The 26,873-nt window shown below is 34.1% G+C and overlaps 1 protein-coding gene across 6 annotated transcripts in view; it reads right to left on the bottom strand.

The window, feature by feature from the left end:
- Nucleotides 1-26,160, bottom strand: part of LOC118203119 (CST complex subunit STN1-like) — a 61,624-nt gene extending 35,464 nt beyond the window's left edge. The window contains exons 1-6 of one of the 6 annotated variants that reach the window (XR_015040289.1): nt 25,825-26,160; nt 25,654-25,752; nt 22,037-22,126; nt 4,924-5,091; nt 1,248-4,755; nt 802-1,118 (exon numbers count right to left, since the gene is read on the bottom strand). Coding sequence is in view for 5 of the 6 variants with exons in the window: in XM_035375366.2 (XP_035231257.1) it covers nt 4,526-4,755; nt 4,924-5,091; nt 22,037-22,126; nt 25,654-25,752; nt 25,825-25,912 (675 nt within the window). In the remaining variant the exon portion in view is untranslated. Of the gene's footprint in view, nt 1-801; nt 4,756-4,923; nt 5,092-22,036; nt 22,127-25,653; nt 25,753-25,824 lie in introns of those variants that run through there. The other 5 variants (XM_035375368.2, XM_085813417.1, XM_035375366.2 and 2 more) reach the window with 5 other exon arrangements.
- Nucleotides 26,161-26,873: the final 713 nt, after the last annotated feature.

The following is a 26,873-nucleotide window of genomic DNA, read 5'->3' as shown; positions in this document are numbered from 1 at the left end:
ATTGATGAGAACAAAAATAATGCATAACATGAAATATTTGACTCTTTGAAGTTAACCATAATCTGAAAACAACAAACAAAATGTCCAAATATTTTTTTGGTTATTTCTAGCAGAAAGAAAATCCATTTCTATAGAATATTTAAATGTGTAACTTTTCTATCTGGTTACACGATTCAACCTTTTATTAACTGTAAAATGTAAATAGTTTCCGGATCATTAAAAAATTATGCTGTGATCATTATGATCTAGACCTACATGGCAAAGCTGTACTTAAATATTTTCATTCAGCCCATGCAATATGTAAGGTGAGAGACTTTAAAGACAAATAAGGCCCAAGCATGTATAAGTACCTCTCCCCCCAAAAAACACTTTTAGGAATTAGTAGGCACAAATATCACCCATATAAGCTAGAGATACAGAAAGAGCGAAAAATAAAGGAATGTAAATAAGACAAGAGAAAACGTTGATTAAATCCATTTATGGTTTCAGAGGAAACATTGAAACTTCTATCTATTTATGGCAGTACAAGTATGAACAATATAATACTGATGCATGATTTGGTGAACATGTTTTAAAATGCCCCAAAAATGGGGGGAGTTGGGCCCCACACATTGTCATTTATAAGGTGCCCAAAGTCTAAGCCAACAACAAGCACTATCTTAGCCTCGATAAAAAGCATGGACTTGATCTGATGTTACTACAAAAACAATGAGAGAAATCATAACACACAGACATGGACCTGCAATCCACTCAGAACAAATTTTGACAACTCATATCGACTTGAGCATGGTAACTTATCCATTATATGTTTTTTTTTTTTTTTTTTTTTTGTCACAGAACATCTTAAATCGGACACAAAGTCAGGTAAAGGTTTCAAAAGGATAAGAATGAAAACACATTACAGCTACATCACCAAGTTTGCTAAACATAAATCTAGCTCATCATTTGTACATTAAATTAGAGAAACAGTTATAAGAATCATCACCTTAACTTGTAACTCACGGAAACTAAGATCCACTGCAATTGTGGTACAGTACAAAGTCTTCATTCCAGACTCGTCTGGACTTCAGTGATTCTGGATAAGGGGTTTTTCCGGATTATAGATCATCAATTTAAATCTGGTAAGATGGCAAGCAAAAATTATAAAATTAAAAATATGAAACCATAATTTATGAAATAAAGAGCAATTATGATCTAAAGGGTATCAAAATTTACAAAAAAGAAAAGCTTAATATTTATTTGTTTACTTTATTAAACATTTCTTTCAATGTAAAGTTCCACTGTTCAAGTCCTGTAGTTGGTGTGCCGAGAATGCCGACTAACTTGTCAATCGAAATTTTTTCATTTTCACTAACCTCTCTGTCACTTTCTTCATGCCTTTACCCATTTTTTGCAGCAATTCCACTTTTTGTTTGATGGACATCGAAACATGCTTTCGCTTTGTAGATCCTTTGGCAGCTCCAGAATCGGAAACACTTTTTGACATAATCGAAAGTTCAAGCTTACTTTTTATAAAATTGCTCTAACAGTCTACAACAACAACAACAACAACAACAAAAAAAAAAAAAAAAAAAAAAAGAAAGCTGGATCCAATTAGAAGATTAAGGAACAATGCAATCTGCAGCATTAACTGAAATAGATAATTAGATAATTTTAGCCTAGCTTATACTGTCCGTTATACATTAAACGCGCATGCGTATACGCTACGCATGCACAGAAAGTTTGTAGCTTTGAGGTCTGGATTATGGACGTTCGGATTAAAGACTTTGTACTGTACTATGTTTGTAACTTATGTTGTTTATTACAATATTACTGCTTATTTTGCAACATAATTCTTACTGAAGGAAATACGTGGAACTGATAATTCTATAAATTTCTGCATTGTATAGTTAATTTATAAAAAAACTATATTTATGTTCTATATTTTGTTTCAAATAGATTGCGGCTCTAAAATTAAATAATTCTTTCCAATTACTTGCAAACTCACAAGATCAATTATTGCCAAGGGCATAAAAATCATGCTGAAACTCCTCATAACCTTGTTTCTGTTGATAAAAGAGAGAGCAAGTAGTCAGCAGATGAACTGTATTAAAATCTACTCTAATCATTTGCTTGTGCTATCAGAAGAAATTACTTTTATTCATCAGACAAAATATCAAAATAAAGTATAACACTCTATATCAAAAATATAAATTTTGTGGCAGAATATTTTTTTAGTTTTTACAGTTATATTGATTTTTATGATGCGGCATATTTTTTGAATTCTTTTATTTTCCAGTTTTAAGTTCCTAACTTTAATTTCCAAAATTTCTGTTTATAATATTTCGTGCATTCTGGTATCTTTTCTCTTATAGCTATGAAGTTTGATGCTAGTAACTTTTTCTAAAATTACATTCTCATGTTTTATCTTATCAATACAAATTTGAAGGAAGTATACTGTTCTAGCATCCTTTGGGAGTCACACTTTAGAGGAATATATTTAAACTTGATGAATTTTTTTCAAATGAAAATTTATAATGAAGTAATTGTGTTGGTTCCTGCACAAATGAAACTGCAGCAGTGGTGGGTGAGAATATTGGATTTGTATCAAAAGCTGATGGTGATGAATATATCATTTGTATATAGTGCATGATTCATCAGGAAGTACGCGGCAAAAATATATCACTAGCTTTAAATGCTGTGCTTATCTATCACTAGCTTCAAATCACTAGTTTCTATATCACTAGCTTCAAAGATATCAAAACAATTAATTTCGCAAAAAGCCAAGCCCTTAACTGTCATCCTTTTCAAATCTCAAAGCAGATAAAAATTCTGATCACAGAAACTTGATGCTGCATGCAAAAATATATCGATTTTCAAGAGGATAAAATTTATATGGATTATTATACAGTCAAAAGTCTTTAATCTGGACTCATCGTGACTTCGGCGATTCTGAATTATCAATTTTTCCAGATTATAGATCATCAGTTTAAATCTGGTAAGATGGCATGCAGAAATTATAAAATTAAAAATATGAAACCATAATTCATGAAATAAAGAGCAATTATGGTCTAAAGGGTATCAAAATTTACAAAAAAAAAAAAAAAAAAAAAAAAAAAAAAAAAAAAAAGCTTAATATTTATTTGTTTACTTTATTAAACATTTCTTTCAACGCGCGCATGCGTAAAGCATACATTACGCATAGTCGATTAAAAAATTGCAACCAGAAAACTATTTGATGTGATATTTATAATAACGAGGAATTTGATTTAAATCATATCAAAGACGGAATACATCAAGATGAAATACTACATTTAGTAAGGAATTATAAGTTGAATAAAATAAAAACATCAGCCCTGAAGATAAGGATAGTGCTGACAGATCAACTTCCAGTTCATTGCACGCAGCAACATCCCCCCCCCCCCCCGCAGAGCAGCGTGAAATCGATACATAGATTTCGGAATGGTTAGAGAAACAAAGGATATGCCCTTTATCCATTTTTTGCAACAATTCCACTTTTTGTTTGATGGACATCGAAACATACTTTCGCTTTGTACATCCTTTGGCAACTCCAGAATCAGAAATTCTATTTGACATAATCGAAAGTTGAAGCTTACTTTTATAAAATTGCTCTAACAGTCTGCAAAAAATAATAAGCCGGATCCAATTCGAAGATTAAGGAACAACGCAATCTGCAACATTAACTGAAATAGCTAATTAGATCATTTTAGCTTAGCTTATACCATCCGTTATACATTAAACGCGCATGTGTAAACGTATTATGCGCATGCATGAACGCATTATGCGTTTATACATGCGCAGAAAGTTTGTAGCTTTGAGGTCTGGATTATAGATCATTCCGGATTATGGGTGTCCGGATTAACGACTTTTGACTGTAGCTAACAAGAACAAACTGAATTGAGATGAAGCTGTTATATATTTTAATGGAGCATAAATCCATTTTAAAAAAATTTTTGACAATAATAATAATATAAAAAAAACTGTAGAAATACAGCATGAGAAAAAAATTGCTCATAATTAAGAATGCTACACATATGTTAAATAAATTAAAAATCTCTGAATTGTTATCGACAGCAAGAACTAAAAACTTTTAGGCATTATTTAGAATGGCTTTTAAAACTATATTACCTGTCAGATATTTTGAAAAACTGAATTTTTAAACATGAATTGAATGATTTAAACATATTCCTTCATGAATGTAACTATAACATTAAAATATAAACTTAAAAGTTTTGTTTAAAAAAAAAAAAACATATAAAAATGTGGAATCGAAAACTGATCTTCAGAAATATTTACATCTATGGATATTTTTATAATTGAAAATAACTTTTACAGAGATTTAAATCAAACAGTTATAACTGATCATCTGAAGTGTCTAGCGACATAACTTTAAAAAACACTTTCCTTCAAATTTTGATTCTCAAAAAGAAAAATAAATCATGTAAGTTAATTCATGACAGCTGTTTATCATTAAACTCTCAACAAAAGTTTGCCAAGCTATTTATTGTGCAACTCTAAATTAAAACTAGAAGTTTCCAAAAACCATTACGTGAATTTTGGCTAGAGATAGAACATAATTATATATGCATATATATGAACCCTTTATACTTGAGAGGCGACTCTCACTCACCATGTGATTTGGTGCTGCAGCTTGAGAGGTGACTCTCACTAAACAATGTAATTTGATGCTGCAACTGAAGAGGTGACTCCCGCTCATCACTTGGTTTGATGCAGAAACTTGATGTGCGGCAATAACTGTTTACGTTTAGTTTTTTCAAAGTAGTTTCTATTCAGTTCATTAGAAATTAATCTTTTAATGAGAAGAATGAAAATTTTTGGTTTGTGTCTTGCTTATATAGAAAAAAAGTAAAATTAATATTTTTTTTTTATTTTAATCAAAAAAAAAAAAAAAAAAAAGGATACAATGATGACGAATATTCAGTTCAAGTTTCCCTCTAAATGTTTTTAAAATTCCCAAGACAGCTATCATGTTTCCAGGCTTGTACTTTTCTTCTGTATCAATCTCGTTTAATTCTACTTTGTTTAACAAGGAAATTAACAAACCACTTTCATCACATAATGTGCCAGTACCTAAATGAAAAATAATTATGCAAACAACTATGTAACTGATTTTTATAATTTACAAATATTTACCTTTTTTAGTTATAAATAAGAGGATTTCAAATGTTTCTTATAAAAGAAAAATTCTTTTGATTTCATCAATCAGCTTATTGTTGAAATCAAACCTATAAATTCTCACCTTTTCCTCACACTATAGGAGCATGCAATAAATTGAATCTCAATACCTCAGCTCATTCCCTGTCAATGTGATAAATAAATAATAAAATAAAATACAATAATTAAGTACAGGAAAAAGCTTAATTTTATTCTTTTGCTTCTTGTGTGCTTAACATTTGTTCTTTGTTTGCAGCTGAATTAAGACTGTTCCTACTAACATAGATTTTTCTTTTTTTCTTTCTCATAAAACTGTAGCAAATTCTTTTTATACCCTCCACAATGTTAGGAAGAAAATTATTCAGATTCTTTATGAGTTTTAATTCCACTTTTTTTAGCAACAAACAGTTTTGCTTAAAATAATTCAGATTTAATTAACAAAAAATGTTTTTGGAATTTATATTGTCTACAGGCAATCAATAACAAACTAAGAAAGCTTTCAAATACTGAAAAACACAAATGGTACATAAATGGTAGAAAAATGTGTAGTTGACTGTGGTAGTCGTGCCGAGACAGATAAGCATCGTTGTATTATATCCTAGCATAGGGTTCAGTTGCTTCACACATGTCACCGTCGATCGACGCATAGATGACACCCATTTTTTGTTTGTTTTAACAATAAACTTTAATAAGTAAACAATTCTTGATTATTATACATTATATGTACAAGCATGAATAGGTAAGTCCGGCATGGTCTCCGCCGGATGAGAAAAACAATCTCTCCATGACGAAAGAAAATGGCGATTGTCATCCGCCCAAAAAAAACTCCGACCGTCCCGTCCGACAACCAGGGTGCAAAGTCCTCTTCGCCCCCCTCGTCTTTTTGTTAGTCCTTTCTCCTTCCGTCCAACGAACCACCTGCTCCGTCGGACTAATTATTTCGCTGGCTAGGCTTTTCCTTCTCCTTCTCGGGTTATGGGCATTACACGCCCCCACCAAGATGAAGATTTGCCTCTTAAAGGCTAATTTTCACAACAGGTTCAACCGAACCATTCAGCTTTCATTAGAAATAATGTAGAGTTCATTAGATACAAAACCCAGCGTTCTTCCTAATCAATTCCGAATTCGTCAGAATCAGAGTTCAGAGGTTTATTAGTTGACACACTTGATTTCATACAAAATGTCAAAGTTCCTGATGGCTGACATGGATACTGAAATTTTTCCGCCCCTACCCGACCAGGTGCAGGGGGTACTTAAAAACCAAAATCTGATCAGGATACAAAAGTCTTCTTACCATGTTTTTTCATTTAACAAATACAAATATTACACTAAACATAACTGCATAAATACATTCTACATTAGACAAACATTTTTTGTTTACCAACATCATTTAAACAAATTATCTCGAAAAGTATTTTAAGGACAAGAATTAAGGAACCTCTGAATATCTGTGGTTCCCCCCTCTTTTTTATATAGTACTATTATTCACACCAATCGTGACAACGCATCTGTGGCTCGATGTTGTACTCCTGGACGATAAGTGATTTTTAAATTCCATCTTTGTAAAGAGAGAGCCCAACGCGTTAATTTTGGACTCCTAGGTGTAATTTCAGTGAGATATTTCAAAGGATTATGGTCCGTAATGATTTCCACCGTCCCCCTGAAAATCCACTTATCAAATTTCTTGAGCCCGAATAACACTGCCCAGGCCTCTTTTTCTATGGCTGCCCAATTCTTTTGAGCCCCAGAAAATTTTTGGGATGCAAAAGCTATTGGTTTAAAATGCCCTTGTGCATCTCTCTGAGTTAGAAAACAACCGACGGCCACATCTGATGCATCAGAATGCACCTGAAATGGAAAATTAAAGTCATGCGTGGTCAGAGACGTCACCTGACACAGCATATCTTTCAACTTCTGGAAAGCCGCGTCTTCAACTTGACCCCACCGTACATTATTCGGCGCATTCTTTTTCGTCAAATCCGTCAAAGGTCCAGCTATCTCGGCATAGTTCGGGATATATGAGCGATAAAATCCCATGAGACCCAATACCGAACGGAATCCCTTTTTATTCGTGGGCCTTTCTAGCACTTTAATTGCTGCAATCTTACTAGGATCCGGGCCGTGTTTGCCGTTTCCTATCTTATGTCCTAGGTAATCTATTTCCTTAGCTGCAAAATCACACTTACTGAGCCTGACAGAAAATTTTAACTGTTCCAGTATCTTAAGGATCGTTTCTAGATGCTTCAGGTGTTCTTCAAACGTGTTTGAAAAAATTATAATATCGTCTATATATGCTTGGGCGAAATCACTGTACTGGAAAAGAACCTTATTCATTTCTCTTTGAAAGGTACCTGACGCTCCTGCCAAACCAAACGGCATGACGTTCCACTGAAACGTCCCGTTGTGAGTTGAAAACGCTGTCAGTGGTTTACTTGATTCCTCCATTCCGATTTGCCAGTATCCTCTGCGCATATCTAAACTTGATAGCCATTTTGAATGCCCAGCCACATATATTAATTCATGCATATCCTTCATAGGAAATGCCGGCACTTTAGTGATTGAATTCAATGCCCTGAAATCAACGCACATCCTGATTGTCGCGTCTTTCTTGACCACACACACAACCGGGTGGGCTATGTCCGCTTCCGACGGTTCAATGAGACCCAGCTCTAGAAGTTCCTTGACTTGTTTGTCCACCTCTTTGCGATATGCCATTGGAATGCCATAACAATGAGGTTTTTTTCTGTCTGCTCCAGGCATAATATCAATCTTATGTTGTCCTACTCTAGCAGGTTGAACATGTCTGAAAAATAAGTTCTTGTACTTTCTCAACAGTAGTTTTAGATCATTAATCTGCTTGTTGTTAAGATTAGTGGTACTTAGATTATTTAACCTGCTTTCAAAACTACTATCCTGGTCTAAAGTAGAGGGAATATTGTCTACTTCCCCGAACTCTTCCCCGTCAAACATTACATTGATTGCATTTGACCGCACAATGAATTTCCTTATTTTATTTTGATGTACATGCTTAATGCTCCCGTCAGCCAATTCTACTAAAAAAGAGTGTGGGTTTTTTCTTTCCTTTATCACTGCAGGACCCTGCCAACGAGCATATAACCTGTTGCTTGAATCAGGTATGAGGACTACAACCCTATCTCCTATTTCAAAAGTTTTACTCGAAGAGCGCAAATTATAATACTGCGCCATCCTACCTTGTTGGATTTCGCTCGTAAGATCAGCTTGCTCAGCAGCACGTTTTAACCGCTCCTTCAAATCTTGCAAATATTTATGAATTGGCTTCAGATCGAATTTTAATTCGTCATGCTCTCCTAACCATGTAGATTTTAAAATAGATAACGGTCCTTGTGGGGGTCTACCATACAATAGTTGGAAAGGTGATACCCCTGTAGTACTGTTAGGTATTTCCCTGTATGCCCATAATGCGTAAGGTATTTGGACATGCCAAGCTCGACCTTCCTCTCTAATAATATGATACAACATACGTTTCAAAGTCTGATTAAACCTTTCGACTAAACCATTTGACTGAGGGTACATGGGTGTCGAAAATCTCGGACTGGATCCTAATCTTTTCTCAAATTCCCGTGTTAAGTCTGCATTAAAATTGGTACCATTATCTGACGCAATCACGTTAGGAATTCCTGTCCTGGAGAAAATCTGCAGCAACGCGTCGCAGGTAGTTTTTGCCGTCAGACTGGTTAATGGCACTGCCTCGGCCCATCCTGTATGCTGGTCCACCAAGCACAAAATATATTTATGCCCCTTCGAACTAGGACGATCTATAGGTCCGATTATATCTACATTGACAACCTGAAAAGGTAACCCTGGTCTTGCTACTGGAGTAATTGGCGCTCTGTCCTTCACTTTCACTGGCTTTGTTAATTGACAACTTTCACATGATTCGCAAAATTCCTGGACATCTCTTTTCACGTTTTCCCAATAAAAGGAATAACGAATCCTCTCTAATGTTTTTTTAATTCCCATGTGTCCTCCAAACACTGATGCATGCGCGAGCTCTAGAATTTCATTCCTTCTGCATTTAGGAACAACTAATTGCTCTGCACTCTCTCCCAAAATCTTGTCCCGATGAAAAAGAAAACCGTCCCTCACAAAATAATTTCCTTTATCCGTTTTCGCTCTTTCCCACATCTTAGATAAGTCAGTGCATTCTTTCTGTTGCTGACGAAACTCCGTTGTCTGAGATAAATTAGTTGTTTTCTCCACTAAGGGTGCTCCGACATCTGGGATAGCAGCTACGTGGCTTTGAATGTCCATTTCGAACTTACCCTGAGGTGTTTCTGCCTCTCCCACGTTCGAGGAATCCTTCGATTCGTAGAACCAACCACTGCTACTTCCGTCTCCGTTGAACTGTCGATCTTTACAAGTGTTTTCGCCCCGTAACATATATAACACCTGTGGGGGTAACAAAACATCTTCAACTAAAGATTTTGCCACCGCGCAAAGTATCTCCTGATGCACTGGTGTACCCTTTCCATTAATTAGTGCTAAAGGTAATTTTACTAACTCACACCTTCTCGGCGGTCCAAAAATCCCCTTCAAATAAATTGCCGATCCGCTTCCAGATCTAAAATTTGGAATTATACTTTCCTTTACAACCGTTATCTCACTGCCAGAATCAATTAATCCGTTACTTATCCGACAGTTTACACTAACCTGCACTCTATCCAATTTGCATAACTCCTCTTTGATTGATTGTCTAGAAATTTCCTTTCCAAAATGTCCCACTTTGGCAACATTTGACACTGTTGAAGCCTGCTTCTTTGGACCAAGTTTATAGCTTTCTTTTGGCTTTACTTTAATCCTCTCTGGTGATAATCCCTCTTTAATATCATTCTCTTTCCTATAACCCTTAGCGTAAGATTTCCCGGTTGCCGAAAAAAACATATCGCATTCTCTCGCTAACTCCTTTGGTTTCCACCAATTTTCACCTTGCTTAATACCAATACGAGTAGCAGTTTCCGTATCGAGCATTTTCATTAATCTGTCCGCAACTACTAACTGATTGACAGTTTCCAGATCCGTCGCTCCCCTCAATTTGCAGTAATAACTCCACATAGAATTTAATCTTGTAGCAAACTGAATAAAATTTTCCTCCGGGTTCCTTTTAGCCCGCTTAAAATTTTCCAAACAAGTCTTAGGTGAAGGTTCATATTCCTGAAGCACTATGGTTTTCAAAGCCTCGTAATCCTCGTACTGTTCTTCCTCTAAATAAGTTAAAAGATGCGCAGCTTTGTCTCCTAACAAACACATTAACACCTTAGATTTTAAATTATCCGCTACTTTCTCACTTGCGAGGGCCTTTTCTAAACTGTTAAAAAAATAATTCCAGCCTTCTGACCCTGCGGGAACCCTCACCGTCAGCAATTTTATAGTTTTCACAATTTCATCCAAACTTTTAACTCTGGGACTCATTGTCGAATCCACCGGACCTTCCGAATTTAGACTCCGGTTTTCCGCTTCAAGTCTTAATTTTTCTAATTCTATCCGTTCGCTTTCTATGCGTAATCTCCCCTCGGCTAGCTCTATATTTTCTTTCTCTTTCCTCTCGGAAATGATCAAAGTTAACAGCTCTTTAACTACATCCTCTTCATAATTTTTACTTCCTAGAATGATATTTTTTAATTCGATCATTTTTAAATCATCCGAGACAACTTCCCCTAATTCATCGGCCAGAAGTACAAGATCGGCCTTCTTTCCTTTCATTAAATATGCCATAATGAAATATTAAAACAATATGCACAGCAATAAAATCAAAAACTTCACTGATAATTACTATAACATAAGTCATAAAGTATAAATACAGCCACTTATTTTTGTAAAAGAGATATACAAAAATCAACCAGTTATTCTAAAAAAATTATTTTACCTACTAAAATTTAAATATACAAGCATATATGCACTCTAATCAATTATCTGAGCTTTTACATACTTTATGAGTTGATACAAAAAATGACATCTGTCAGTTAAATGTTACAACAGTCCTTTTTAACAAATTTTAGTACTTTACCTCAGAATAACTTTACATTTGATATGAAACAGTAATAAAACCGTAAATAGTATTTGCAGTAAGAAAAAATATCACTGAAAATTACTCTTCACTAAATACACAGTTCCCTAAATTATTCATACGACAAAAACACATACAAAAGTTTACATACATAAAATATATATATAACACTTAAATTCTACCGAGCTTCCACCATTTCCGGAGCTCCAAAACCAGAATTTCAATTGACCTGTGTTATGATACCCCTAAACTTTTGTATCCTGACGCAGAATAATTTTAAACTTAAAGAAAAGTAATTTAACTTCAGATAAAATTTCTCCTACAGTTTGCTTTACAATCTTGCACCTTTTAGCCGTACCCAAACAAAAAAATAAAATACCCTGCATCCGATCGAACAGAGAACTAAAAAAAATCAGTACTCACCCCTGCGATGAAGCATTTGATCGCAAAGCTGCCACCATTGTAGTTGACTGTGGTAGTCGTGCCGAGACAGATAAGCATCGTTGTATTATATCGTAGCGTAGGGTTCAGTTGCTTCACACATGTCACCGTCGATCGACGCATAGATGACACCCATTTTTTGTTTGTTTTAACAATAAACTTTAAAAAGTAAACAATTCTTGATTATTATACATTATATGTACAAGCATGAATAGGTAAGTCCGGCATGGTCTCCGCCGGATGAGAAAAACAATCTCTCCATGACGAAAGAAAATGGCGATTGTCATCCGCCCAAAAAAAACTCCGACCGTCCCGTCCGACAACCAGGGTGCAAAGTCCTCTTCACCCCCCTCGTCTTTTTGTTCGTCCTTTCTCCTTCCGTCCGACGAACCACCTGCTCCGTCGGACTAATTATTTCGCTGGCTAGGCTTTTCCTTCTCCTTCTCGGGTTATGGGCATTACAAAATGAACAGGTCTTGCACTACTAATCACTTATAATACAGTCAAAAGTCGTTAATCCGGACTCGACGGGACTTCGGCGATTCCGGATTATCGATTTTTTCGGATTATAGATCATCAGTTTAAATCTCGTAAGATGGCATGCAGAAATTCTAAAATTAAAAATATGAAACCGTAATTTATGAAATAAAGAACAATTATGATCTAAAGGGTATCAAAATTTGCAAAAAGAAAAAGCTTAATATTTATTTGTTTACTTTAAACATTTCTTTAAATGTAAGTTGTTTAAGTTTTGCTTGAGAAAGTATGTGATAATACTTTCTCTTTAATTCTATTAAACAGACATAATTTCTTGTTCAGTTACAAAGATCCGCTGTTCAAGTCCTATAATTGCTGTGTCGAGAACACCGACTAATTTGTCAATCGAAATTTTTTCGTTTTCACTAACCTCTGTCACTTTCTTCGCTATCGGAAGCGAATTATAATGACGAGGAACTTGTTTTAAATCATATCAAAGACGGAGCACATCGAGATGAAAGACTAATTTGGTAAGGAATTATAAGCCAAATAAAATAAAAACATCTGCCCTGAAGATAAGGATAGTGCTGACAGATCAACTTCCAATTCATTACGTGCTCGCTACGGCGTTCCCCCCGCCGAGCAGCGTGAAATTGATAAACAAATTTCGGATTTCAAAACATACTTTCGCTTTAGATCCTTTACATATTAACAAATATATATCGGAAATTTTATTTGATATAATCGAAAATTTAAGCTTACTTTTATAAAATTGCTCTTACAGTCTGCAAAAAATAATAAGCCGGATCCAATTCGAAAATTAAGGAACAACGCAATCATCAACATTAACTGAAATAGATAATTAGATAATTTTAGCTTATACGTCCATTATACATAAAACGCGCACGCGAAAACGTATTCTGCACTTGCGCACACTCATATGCGCAGTAGTAAAAGGTCTTACGCGCACGCGTAAACGCCTATGCGCATGTGTCAACGCGGCGCATGTGCAGAAAGTTTTTAGTTTTGAGGTCCGGATTATAGATCATTCCGAATTATGGGTGTCCGAATTAACGACTTTTGACTGTATATTGTATTACTTTTCATCCACTAAAACTGTTCTAAACAGGAAAGTGAACTTTCCTTCAACATTATTAATTAATTTTAACTTTAAAATTCCAATTTTAGCTAATGATTTTAATTTCAGTTTTTTCTATCCAAAAATGTCTGCATATTTTATCTTATACATTTAATTCACATTTTTCATTTTCCTCATTCAAATGAATAACATTTGATTATTTAACTCAACAAAGGAGAAACTATGACGTCAATTGTTCAGAATTACTGTACAACTCGCTTATAACTAGTCTAGTACAACGTTCAGTATATAGGAGCAAAACTCGCTTTTAACGAGTAAACACCGGTTATAGTGAGCAAGAGTTTTGTGATTCACAAAATTTCTATTGACTTCCAACTCTCCACTCAGCTAATCCTTTCTTGGAAAATTTTCTTTAAAATTCCAAAATCAACTAAAATTTAGTGATGAGTCATAAATCCTGCACATATGTGATGACAACATTTTTTTTTATCTTAGGAGTGATCAGGATTGAATTTTTATCATCGAATACTACACTTCTTATCCATCTTAGAGACCATGGAATCATCAGGAGTTTTAAATCAAATTTTCGTAAGCACTTCATAATTTTGAAGTTTCTCGATAGAATAGAAAAAATAGGAACAACCTCAAATGATAATGTATAGTTGTGAAAACGTTAATGGATAATGGGAAAACTTCATATCAACATGCATTACCAAATTCTTCCGTAAGGCTGAACTGGACTTTTCTCAAGAGGGGCAAATCACCGAGGAAGAAGAAAAAGTAGATCTCTCGGAAAATTTGGAAAGGAGTAGAGAAGAATTTGAAAAATATGCATCTGTTGATGCCAATGTTATCACTTCCCAGATACCTATTCCCAAGGATATTGTAGCTGAAATTCTAAATAAAGCAGATGAAAAAAATACTGAAAGTGGTGATGATAATGACGAATGTGAAGAATTTCAAGCTGAACTGCTCTCAACATACTCAATGGCTTTTGAGTATGCAGAAAAACTTCAAACTTTTTTCAAAGCAAATGATGATGTTTTTCAGGGCATGAGTCTGTGGGGCTACCTCCACCCTCCCATTTCTTTGGCACTTCAAGTTCTCCTCTTTGCGCATGCGCAATAAGAATACCATCTCTGCGTGACTGCAAAAGAGAACTTTTGCCTTCTGTTTTTACAAGTTCATGTACATGTTTTACTCATCACAGAGATTCCTGTTATTTATAGCCATGTACATATTTTGATTAATTAAAGAATTTATTTTTCTAAATTGGGTGTCTAGTCATTAATCAGACCCCAAATTGGTGACTATGGCATTAAGAAGAACACGTTTTTAATCGTTCGAACATGTCTGTTAACGACGATACTATCGTTTCAACGCAAGCACCTGAAATCGACAGAATCTCAGTTAAAGTGCCGCTGTTTTGGAAAGATAATCCAAGTATTTGGTTTCAGCAGATTGAAAGCCAATTCTTTAACAGTGGCATAACTACCGATATCGCATAATACCATATAGTGGTAGGCCACATCGAGACTAACATCTTAAGTCAGGTAAGTGATATAATTGATCCTCCTCCAGTTATTGATGCTTATGACACTCTTAAAAAAAGATTAATTGAATTATTTTCCGACTCTGAAGAACAAAAATTTAAAAAACTTTTGAGAGACATTGATATAGGCGACAAACACCCATCTGTTTTACTCTGACAAATGCAAGAACTGGTGGGACCTCTCGTCCGAATTGAATTACTAAAATCATAGTGACTTCAATGCCTTCCAGCCCAGATGCAAGCCATATTGGCCTCTTCTGACATCAAACTTAAAAATTAGTAGCTACGGCTGACAAAGTCTCTGATATCACAAGTCCTACTCAGCTGCATGCAATGTACGTGAAATCAAAAGTAACTAATTCTACTGATACAAATGACACTTTAGATAATTTACAATAAAACAAATATCTGATTTAAAAAGTAGACAAACATTTTACATTGTATTCTCATATTCGATCTCACTCTCGTGGTCGTTCTAATTCTAAATCTAGATCCTTGCCCCTGAATAAACAAACTGAAAACACATCCTTGTGTTGGTACCACACCAAGTTTGGTGAAAGAGCCGTTAAATGCAACAAACCTTGCACTTTTAAATCGGAAAACAAGACAGCCAAGCGTATGTGGCGACAAACGCCATAGGCCAAAATAATTGTCGCCTTCTTGTATATGAAAAATCTTTAAGAACACATTTTTTGGTTGACACAGGAGCTGAATTGTCTGTTTTGCCTCCTACTCCACAAGACCGATGTAAACCAACATCATTGCTCAATTTAATTGCAGCAAATGGTACCAAAATTTATGTATATGGAAAACGTTTAGTCAATTTACATAGGTCTACGCTGAATTTTTCCATGGACTTTTACTATTGCTAATGGTTCGTGACCAATTTTGAGTCAGTGAGTGCACCGCTATGATGGCTTCCGACCACGGACATGAACCAAACGGAATTATATACCATCATGGCAGGGAAGACTCCAAAGTAACAAGGTTGAATATTACATACTAATAACAGTTTTTACACATTGATAACTGCAGGCATTAAGCGTTATTCTGGTTATCTGCTTTAAGTTTTGAACATTTGAAACATAATATTATTCACGGTTGTTTCTGCTTAGGCAGTGTCTTGAGATTTTCTCTATTTTATCAAGGCAGACTTTTTAATTATGGCATTATTGTTAATTTGAAATCCAAAAAATTAATCGACAGCATGACTAGCGTTGAGTCAGATGGCAAGATATCACCGGATACTGTACCCAAAGTTACAGTTTTACAATCGTTACATGTGTTTAATGATTTACTTAAAAAATATGATTCTCTGTTTCAAGATGTTTTAAAACAGACTTTGGATAAAAATACTCTTGGAATTACGCACGTAAACGAAACTAAAGGTTCTCCAGTAGCAGCTAAGGCTAGGCGCCTGACAAATTGGCTGCCGCAAAAGCAGAATTCACTTATTTAATGCAAAAAGGCATTTGTAGCCCTTCTAAAAGCTCCTGGAGTGGTCCTCTCCACATGGTAAAAAAACCGGATGGGTCCTTGCAGTTTTGCGAGGACTACCGTAAATTAAATTCAATCACTGTTCCAGATAATTATCCAATTAGACATCTACATGATTTTACATCTAATTTGAGCAATAAAACTGTTTTTTCAACATTAGACCTCAAGAAGACATATCACCAGGTACAAATAAATAAAGAGGACATTCCAAAAACAGCTATAGTTACTCCTTTCGGATTATTTGAGTTCAACTACATGACATTTGGGTTACGTAATGCTGGGCAAACCATGCAAAGATTACTCAATCAAATTCTGTCAAATTTAAATTTCTGTTTCGTCTATATAGATGATATTTTGATTGCTTCATCATCCCTCGATGAACATATACTTCATATTGCAGAAGTTATTAAGAGATTACAAAGTCATAATTTGACTGTCAACCTTTCTAAATGCACATTTGCTGCAGAACACGTAAAATTTTCAGGTCACATTATCGACAAAAATGGAATCCTTCCTTTACCAGAAAAAATTAAAGTTATTCAAGATTTTCCTAAACCCAAAATTGTTAATGAACTGGGAATTCTTAATTTCTATAAGATATTTTTAAATCATGCTACTGAAGTTACACTTCCTTTAAATGGGATGCTCGACAGCCTTTGAGTTATGTAAACAGCTTCTGACACAGGCTACAAACATAGTCCAGCCAGACCCAACAAAGAAAAATGCTCTCATGTGCGACGCATCAGACAAAGCCATAAGCACTTGCACCCAACAACACAATGCTCAAACAGGGGACCATTAAGATTTTTCTTCAGAAAATTGAGCAATACAGTACAAAAGTACAGTATGTACGACCGAGAGCCGTTGGCAATATTTGTCGCTATGAAATACTTCACATATCTTCTTGAAGGTACGAACTTTCAAGTACTTACAGATCATAAGCCACTCACAAAAGCATTTTTCCAAAAGTATGACAAGCTCTCACCTCAACAAATTAATCAACTTAATTTCATCGGCCACTTCACTACTGATATTCAACATGTGAGTGGTGCAGAAAATGACCAGCCGATGCTCTTTCTTGCATCGAAATGGTTGCTAATGTCATTCCTATTAACTATGAATCTATGTCGAAAGCACAACAGAGTGACACTGTACTCCAATCCTTTTTAGACAAAGAAAATCCAGTTCTGCAATTAAAGACGTTAAAAATGCCTGAGAGTTCTATAGAACTGTATTGCAACATTTCACATGGTAAAATCCATCCTTTTGTTCCAGACAGTCATAGAAAACTTGTCTTTTCAGCTCTGCATAACCTTTCCCCTCCTGGACCTAAAGCAACGCTGAAGTTAAATAGTGACTGATCAATTCGTCTGGCCTGGAATGAAACAGTACGTCACGAACTTCGCTAAAACTTGCCTACAATGCCAAAAGGCTAAAGTGTCTCATCATGTACGCTCTCCTTTAACTACTTTTATAGTTCCAGATGAACATTTTTCTCATATCAATATAGATTTGATTGGACCTCTTCCATCATCTCGAGGAATGTCTTACTGTCTGACATGCATCGACAGGTATACTCATTGGCCTGAAGCATATCCATTAAAAGATACACGGGCAGAGACCATTGCCACTGCTCTTTATGCTGGCTGGATCTCAAGATTCGGTGTGCCTGCTCAGATCACCAGTGATCGTGGTAGTCAATTTCGCAGTGAACTCTTTCGGGAACTAGCCGAGAACTTCGGTATTCGCCTTTCTCACACCCCTGCGTATCACCCACAAGCCAACGGCATTACTGAAAGGTGGCACAGATCCCTCAAACAATCCATAATGTGTCACTGCTCTCCAGCCAAACCAATTTGAATGCGTCTTCCAGGACAATTCTTTATGTCCCTGACAGCAACATTCCGAGGAATAACTTCCTAAAAAAATTGAATGATAATCTAGAACATCTTTGATAAATTTAATCAAAAGATTAATTTTACCTATTATTATTAGTAAATAACACCAAACAACTTTCTGACTGTTATTAAATGGCTATTTTGTGGAAGTGATTAACTAATTATAAATGCAGTAAGTCATATTGACAGTAATTTTGCAGCATACCACTCACTGCAAATGTGAGTTCCAAAGGGTTTAAGGAATGCAATTTTAAGGCACTTCATACAGAATTCTACAGCATAACTCTTTTATAAAACAATTTGTGTACAAGTGAAAATAATTCTAGTTCTTGTCAGTTAATGAATACCAGTCACATTTGTACACTAAAGCACCAAATGTTAGTAACCTATATATTTAATTTCATGAATAGCTATACAATATTATTATGAATGAGCAATAAGTATAAACTTTGATGCACTAATTTTCCTTTTTATTAGTTTTTAAAAAGAAAAAAAAATAGTATCAATTGTGTGATCTAGCAATTGCCAAGCAACGAACAGTTGCTGCTACTTAGACAAAGGTATCAACTTAAAGGAGGGATGCATTTTAATCCCCCATTTAAAATGTCTAAAGCAGTAGCAAATACAAGACACATTTACTGCTGCAGCACCACCAAGTACTGACATGAAAGATCACGCTACAAAAAGAGAGGTTTCCAGAGCATATGCCAATTTGAATGTTTACACATTCCTTTCCTTAATAATTTATTTAGTTATGGTGTAATGATCATATTGGTAGGTTTCTATTGATTCAACTAGAAATTAATCAAATTCTGTGCTTGCCTTAGTTTTTTTAATAAAAAAAAAAAAAAAAAAAAAAAAAAAAAACCTATATTTTAGTCTCCTTTTTTTTTTTTTTTTTCTTTTTTTTTTTTTTTTGGTGTGTGTGTGAAACTATATTACATTGTTAAGAGAAAATATATATTTACAGGTGCCCCTTGGCGAAAATTGGCGATACATGGACACCGAGTTTGTGCAATTACCTTGTTATTTTGGCTTTGTGTAGCGGTGATTTTTGCCTCTAAAATCACTGCTACACAAAGCAAAATAACAAGTCAAAGGATTGCACAAACTTGGTATGCATGTATACATCGACCTATTTTCACTTTAAAAAAAATCATTAGAGAATTGCATAAACTTGGTATTGCACACTCCCTTGACTTTATCCATGTACACACTGATCTATTTTTCACTTAAAAAGGTCAAAGGAGCAGGCAATTCTACACTACAGTAACACAAAAAATATATAATCTCAATAGACTACATTTTAAATCAAACAATGAAATGACATAAAAAAGGAAATTCATCTTAGCACTGCGCAAAGGAATTAACCACTTATTTAGAAATTTCTGTGTCTTCAGTCAAACAAAATTCTTTAACAGCATCCAAAAACTTCCTAAAATTATCTGAACTGGAATCTGCATACTGGCATTGCCACATAAATTCATAAAAATAAGAGTAAAAAATATCCTACGTACTGCCAGTATCCTCTGACGTTCAACCATACGCATTTCTTTCGTAGAAACAGGACACTTATAATGGCTACTAAGTAAACCTTCATTTACACACCAGTCAATTATTGCTTTTTCTCTTTCATTCCAAATTGTACAGAAATTCAAATTAATCTTACTATATTCAGCCATTTTACCGCGTAAACCACAAAATAACCACTAACATCCAACACACAAATCTTTTCCCATAGTAAAATTCACTGCAATCACACAATTACATCAGAATAGGGTTTCCATAACATTCAACTAGTCAGGTTACCGTAAATGAAACAACTTAGCAATAATCCAAGGAGTACCCTTAAATATACTCTAACCATTGTTAAGCTGTGGTAACTGGTGGCAAGTTGCACTGATGACTCCATGTAAGGATCAGTAACCAATCAAGTTGTTACAGTCAAAAGTCATTAATCCGGGCCTCAAAGCTACAAACTTTCTGCGCATGCATCAACGCATAATGCATTCACGCATGCACATAGGTGTTTACGCATGCGCGTAATACTTTTCTACATGCGTATATGCGTGTGCGCATAATACGTTTACGCATGCGCATTTAATGCATAACGGACGGTATAAGCTAAGCTAAAATTATCTATTTAAAAAAAATGATTAAAAATCTAAAAACTTACAAAAAAATTATGTATTCTTAAGTTTTATCAATTTTCGCTATCCCTAAACTTTCTCAAGCCTTGTGGCTCCCTCTATTGAGCATCAAGTTTACTACTTATGCAATTTTCCTATTTCTGCTCGCTTTTATGTAATTCTGATGAGGAGGTACATGGTTTTGAACCATAGGCACTCTGCAATTTTTAATCACTGGCATTGGCTAATTATCTATTTCATTTAATGTTGCAGATTGCGTTGTTCCTTAAAATTCGAATTGGATCCGGCTTATTATTTTTTGCAGACTGTTAGAGCAATTTTATAAAAGTAAGCTTGAACTTTCGATTATGTCAAATAGAATTTCCGACGCTAGAGCTGCCAAAGGATCTACAAAGCGAAAGCATGTTTCGATGTCCATCAAACAAAAAGTGGAATTGCTGCAAAAAATGGATAAAGGCATATCCTTTGTTTCTCTAACCATTCCGAAATCTGTTTATCAATTTCACGCTGCGGAGGGAAACGTCGCAGCGTGCAATGAACTTGAAGTTGATCTCTCAGCCCTATCCTTATCTTCAGGGCAGATTTTTTATTTTATTCAGCTTTTAATTCCTTACTAAATGTAGTATTTCATCTCGATGTATTCCATCTTTGATATGATTTAAATCAAATTCTTCGTCATTATAAACATCACGAGTACACATCAAATAGTTTTCTGGTTGCAATTTTCTAATTTTGACTATGTGTAATGTATGCTTTTACGCATGCACGCATTGAAAGAAATGTTTAATAAAGTAAACAAATATTACGCTTTTTTTTTTTTTTTAATTTTGATTAAAATTATTTTATAAATTACGGTTTCATATTTTTAATTTTATAATTTCTGCATGCCTTGTCACCAGATTTAAACTGATGATCTGTAATCCGGAAAAATCGATAATCCAGAATCGCCGAAGTCCCGATGAGTCCAAATTTAAGACGTTTGACTGTGTTTGTTTAATACGTTGGTTGAAATTGCATAATACCTATTGCATTTTTCAAAGTAAAATATATTTACTACAAATTTATGAAAATTTCCTACACAATGCATAATAACATGAAAAGCATATTATTGTAGATTAGGTACCGTCCTCATTATTTAAGGATCTTGCTAACAGCTAGTCTCAGTAATCGAGAGTTCCAGAGCATTCTGGTATGTTGTTCCGCTGGAAACAAACTGCAGACTGAATTAGTCATGCTTCATTAATTTTTCAATTGTATTTTACATCCTCTGATTCATTATATCTGGAATGATACCAGAGGAAAAACAAGATAATTGGTTTGTCATCCTTCCTGAAATTGAGAGGCCTTTGACGATAGAAACTGTGTAGAATGCTAAAATCTTTTGACGCTGGTCGTGAAGTTATGTTTCTTGTACTACAAACTGGAATGAATTATTGACCTGCGATGTCAAACTATGCCGTCTCACACATCGTAACATCTTCAAAACAGTGACTTGTGGCGGGCCACACACGCAATTTTCTCAGCTCTGTACGGTTTACTGCAAAGTTACTAATTATATCTTTAGTCAGATTTTAGCCAACATTTACACTCAGTGGGTGGCGGTGCCCTAATAAGAAAAAAGTACCACAGTTTCCTTACATTGAATTTATTGTAATATTTTAAAGTCAGGTTACTAAATGACAAATAGAATTACTTTATTACCTAATGCTTTTTTAAGATCACTAATCCTAGTGAGTAAGGCAGATTCATTATGCCACAAGACACATTCAAGTTGACCAGTTCCATCGTCCACTGCAAATAAAACAAGAATTAAAGCAAAAAATGCACAATCAAAACACTGAAATTTTCATAAAAATAACCAAGGAATCAAGAAAAATTAAAACATTTTGGAGAAACTATGTTTGAAACAGAATCTTTTTTCTCATTATAACATGAAGAGTAAAATTTCTGTACAAAGCAAAGTCTGAGATACGAAACTGGCAGATGGCACTTAGGCACATTTTTTGGAAATTTCCAAATTTTAGACCATGAGTTTAAGTTTAATAAGATGGCACATAAAAATTTTATAATTAATGAAACAAACACACATTAATGATATTAATAAACACTAAAAAAAAGTTGAATATTTATTGGTTTGTTGATTAAACATTTCGGTTGATCTTTACATTACGGTAACTTGGCGATTTTTTGGCGAAAATTTGGCGACCAACTCCCCTACAGCAACCCCCTATTTTTTTTTTCCCCGCCGCCATTTTGTCTTCCCGAAGTAAAGACATGTTTCTTTTCTTCTTATCTACTGAACACTTCTTCCAACAATCTACTAGCCGAATTACACTTATGCTAGAAATTTTATCAAACAAAACTGCTTAATCATGACAAATATTCACTGCAAAATTCGGAAAAAGTGCACAATACCATACACCTTACGCGTTTTTCAAAATAACACATACACATAAACCATGTACACGCCGACTTATTTTTACTTAAAAAAACATCCCAGAATTGCACAAAAATGGCATTGCGCACACTCTTCACTATATCCATGTACACTGCTTTTTTCTCATAAATTCGAAAAATTTCACGAAAATACATGACAATTTTCTCAATCTTTAAACCCGGTAAAAAGAACATATATGAAATTACCTGATCGCGAAAAAGTATTTACCCTTTACAAATATGAACATTTCCACATATAAAATAAATAAAATATCCAAAAACTTTTACCTCTAAATCATCTATTACATTATACACGTCACCAACGAATTCATACATGAAGCATTACAAATATTTAGTATCAAATATTTAAATTATTTCCATGCACGTTTATTTCAACTTAAACGTAAACCAAATTCCTACAAGCATAAAATTCACAAAATAACTATCATTTCATTAAAATATCACTGAACCATGTACACGTCGACTTATTTTTACTTAAAAAAACATCCCAGAATTGCACAAAAATGGCATTGCGCACACTCTTCACTATATCCATGTACACTGCTTTTATCTCATAAATTAAAAAAATTTCACGAAAATACATGACAATTTTCTCAATCTTTAAACCCGGTAAAAAGAACATATATGAAATTACATGATCGCGAAAAAGTATTTACCCTTTACAAATATGAACATTTCCACATATAAAATAAATAAAATATCCAAAAACTTTTACCTCTAAATCATCTATTACATTATACACGTCACCAACGAATTCATACATGAAGCATTACAAATATTTATTATCAAATATTTAAATTATTTCCATGCACATTTATTTCAACTTAAACATACACCAAATTCCTACAAGTATAAAATTCACAAAATAACTATCATTTCATTAAAATATAATTAAATTCAAAAACACCACTTAAAATATACACGAGCACATACATTCAATTAATAAAAATTACCTTACAATCCTAATTACTTTAAACTAAATCATTGCTAATAACAATTTTCCCAATAATACCAAATTCCTTTCCACCTTACATTTCCAACAATGCATAAAAATAATTAAAAATACTAACTTACCTAATCTCCTTCAGAATCTTCATTACGTGGCGAATACACTTTTCTTCATTCTCTTTCAGAATCTTTAAAATCATACTTATCTTTCAAAGCAAAATACCACGTAAAATAAATAACATAATAAAACATGTTTATTTCTCTCTCACACAACCTTAAAAAACATTTCTTACTATCCTTTTCAATACCACTAAATACCCATTTCGAATTCACTTTACTTACGGCCACGGGATCCAAAAATTCACAAACACTATTTCACACAACACAGAATAAAGCCAAATCCAAAATTCGCAGATTTTTCCCCATTAAAGAACAGTAATTCGTCCATTAAAATCACATGACATATCCCATGATCTCTTCCGATTAAAGAACCGTAATTCGTCCATTAATATCACATGACATATCCCATGATCTCTCATTTCCCCCACACAAAATAATGCGTAATCGGAACTCAGTACTGCTCACATTATTACCAAAGTCCCAGGTAGTAACCTTTATCGCCTCCAAAATGTCGCCAAACTACCAGTTACCGTAATGTAAAGATCAACCAACATTTCTTTTAACATAAGTATTTTAGCTGTTTCTTTTTCTTTTCTTTTCTTTTTTTTTTTTTTTTTTTGGTGTATGTGTGTGTGCGTGTGCTAAAATTTTCTCTTTAATTTTATGCGCAAGTATATTTTCTGTTCGGTTATAATAAAGTTATATCGGTACTTACATATTAGCGCAACCACCTTGTCATCATTTGGCATTTTTGACAAATGAAAAGATAAAAACTACTTATCAGGTGCAAATTTGGTGGTTTTCACAACTTCTTTAAAAATGATTCCATTATCAATATTTATCAAATTGATAAAGATTATCAACATACTTCAGTAACTTAAATAAAGAAATTTGTCTTCAAATCTTTTATGTCATATTTTTAAAACTGTTCTTCTTCCCAAATACACAGCCATCTGCTCTCACTAGAAAAAAAAAAAAAAAAAAAAAAAAGAAAAGAAAAGAATTTCAAAACTGCAAACTCATTCTGCAAAACCAGCTATCTATCAAACAGATCTCATCGTTGCTCCCCTTTACAGATATTGCAGAAAAATTTCTATATTCCTACATACATTTTACTGATGGTTCTTCCACTGCTGACAAATCCCACAGGAGCGTACTTTAAAATTTAGGCAAAAAATATCATGATTTATACATAAAAAAAAAAAAAATGTTGGAACCTGGAAATCAAGAAAAATAACACATACGAAAGTCATAATGTTGCTTGATTGAAGGATTGTTATGAGAACGGTTGCCAGAGTTTTGCATATTCCAAAAATCTGATGACTCTCTACCAAGGTAGCTGTGATAACACATAAGTGCCATTTCATATTTCAAGTCTTTCAATTGCCACATTGAGAATTTGCACGCAGTGAGAGTACTTTTCATTATGAACCTACCACACTTTTTGGCTCCTGTGCAACAGAAGCTAAACACATGCTATGAGACAATGATATCACAGTCTGGGGTCTATGTGTGTATGTGCATGTAAAAAAGAATAATTAAACGCACACACATATTATTACAATAATATTACCAAAGCGTGTGCCAACTGCATAACGGAAAAGTATTCCATTATTATTGAGTAAGAGGTGCAAAATATTTGTTGATATGAAATTTGAAGCAAACAGGGAAATATTAAGAGAATTATTAATATATTAACATTTATTCCTCTTAAAATATTAAATATTATAATTATTTTAAGAGAAATAAATGTTATTCCATAGCTTTAAACTTATTACATAAATATAACATACCACAGAATATAGTCCGCTGCTGATATTTTTTCATACTTATAATAAGACCCATCACATGAGCTTTCATTATAAACCTGGAGTCAGAACTGGTCGGTTTTTCTGTAAAGCACGAAAATGTAGTAATTTTGTTCATTAGTATTATTTTTAAAAGCAGTGCGAAATTATACTTACCATCTGATGCTTTCTTAACTACATCACGAATAAATAATTTTCTATATGAAGAATATGCGTCTTTGTAAGCGGTAGAATTCATTTTCATAAAAATCTGATGAATATATTTCCGTGAATAATGCAAAGTCGTAAAAATTTACCGCTCCATAAGTATCCAGTTATAACATCAAAATCACGAATAAAATAAGAAACGAAATTTTATACTTTCAATAAACTCTCCTTCAAGAAAAAAAAATTAAAAGTCTTATCTATGTAGAATTGAACTGCAAATAATGGAAATGCATACAAGATAAGTTAAACCGAAACCTGATAACTTTAAAGAAGCAACAATAAAGGAAAACAAAATCAGGTTTTGCACATTATTCGGAATCTTTTGCCTTGATGGAGAAATGATAAGGAAAGTTGGCTTTCTTTATTAAAAATGTTTGTTACTATTTATTTTAGAAAATTTAGTTTCTTTATTTTAGTAAATTTAGTTTCTAAGCTAACCAGGAGATATTCGACTGGTGTGTTTTCACGTGCTCCCGTGTTCAGCTTGTTTTTTTTTTTTTTTCTTTCTTATGAAGAGTGGATTATTCGGGATTCGATTAGTGTTTTATGTTATTCAGTGTGCTTCTACTGTAATTCTGGTCTTAATTACTGTGGATTAATACGTTTTTGACCGTGTTTTGTGCTATGGTGTGCGTTGCGGGTGTTAAGCCTAACACGTGCTAGTGTCAGCAATGGATCCGAAGGATTACCCGCCGCTTCCTCCGCCCGAAGTTGTGAACGTTAGTAAAGAAAATCTCTCTGGCTTACCCGAGAAGATATGTGCGTATGCAGACAAGGTGTTAGGAAAAGGTTGAAGTCAGCTATTAAACAAGGATTGTTACGATGCGGAGGATTATCAACTCGCGCTTCAGCAAGTTCTGCTTCTGAATGTTCCAGTTCATGTACAGTCGGTCACAAAAGTATTCGAACACCAGTACCCTATCAGAAAATGACAAGATGGCGTTTTTTTTTTTCTCTTTCTCTCTGTGTGTCGTGTTATTCCATCCTAGGTTTTCTTC

This window comes from Stegodyphus dumicola, chromosome 3, assembly GCF_044657685.1.
Source record: "Stegodyphus dumicola isolate Sdum_Otavi_A_Nest chromosome 3, ASM4465768v1".
NCBI classification, from domain to species: Eukaryota; Metazoa; Arthropoda; class Arachnida; order Araneae; family Eresidae; genus Stegodyphus; species Stegodyphus dumicola.
This window is presented reverse-complemented; position numbering and strand designations above follow the sequence as displayed.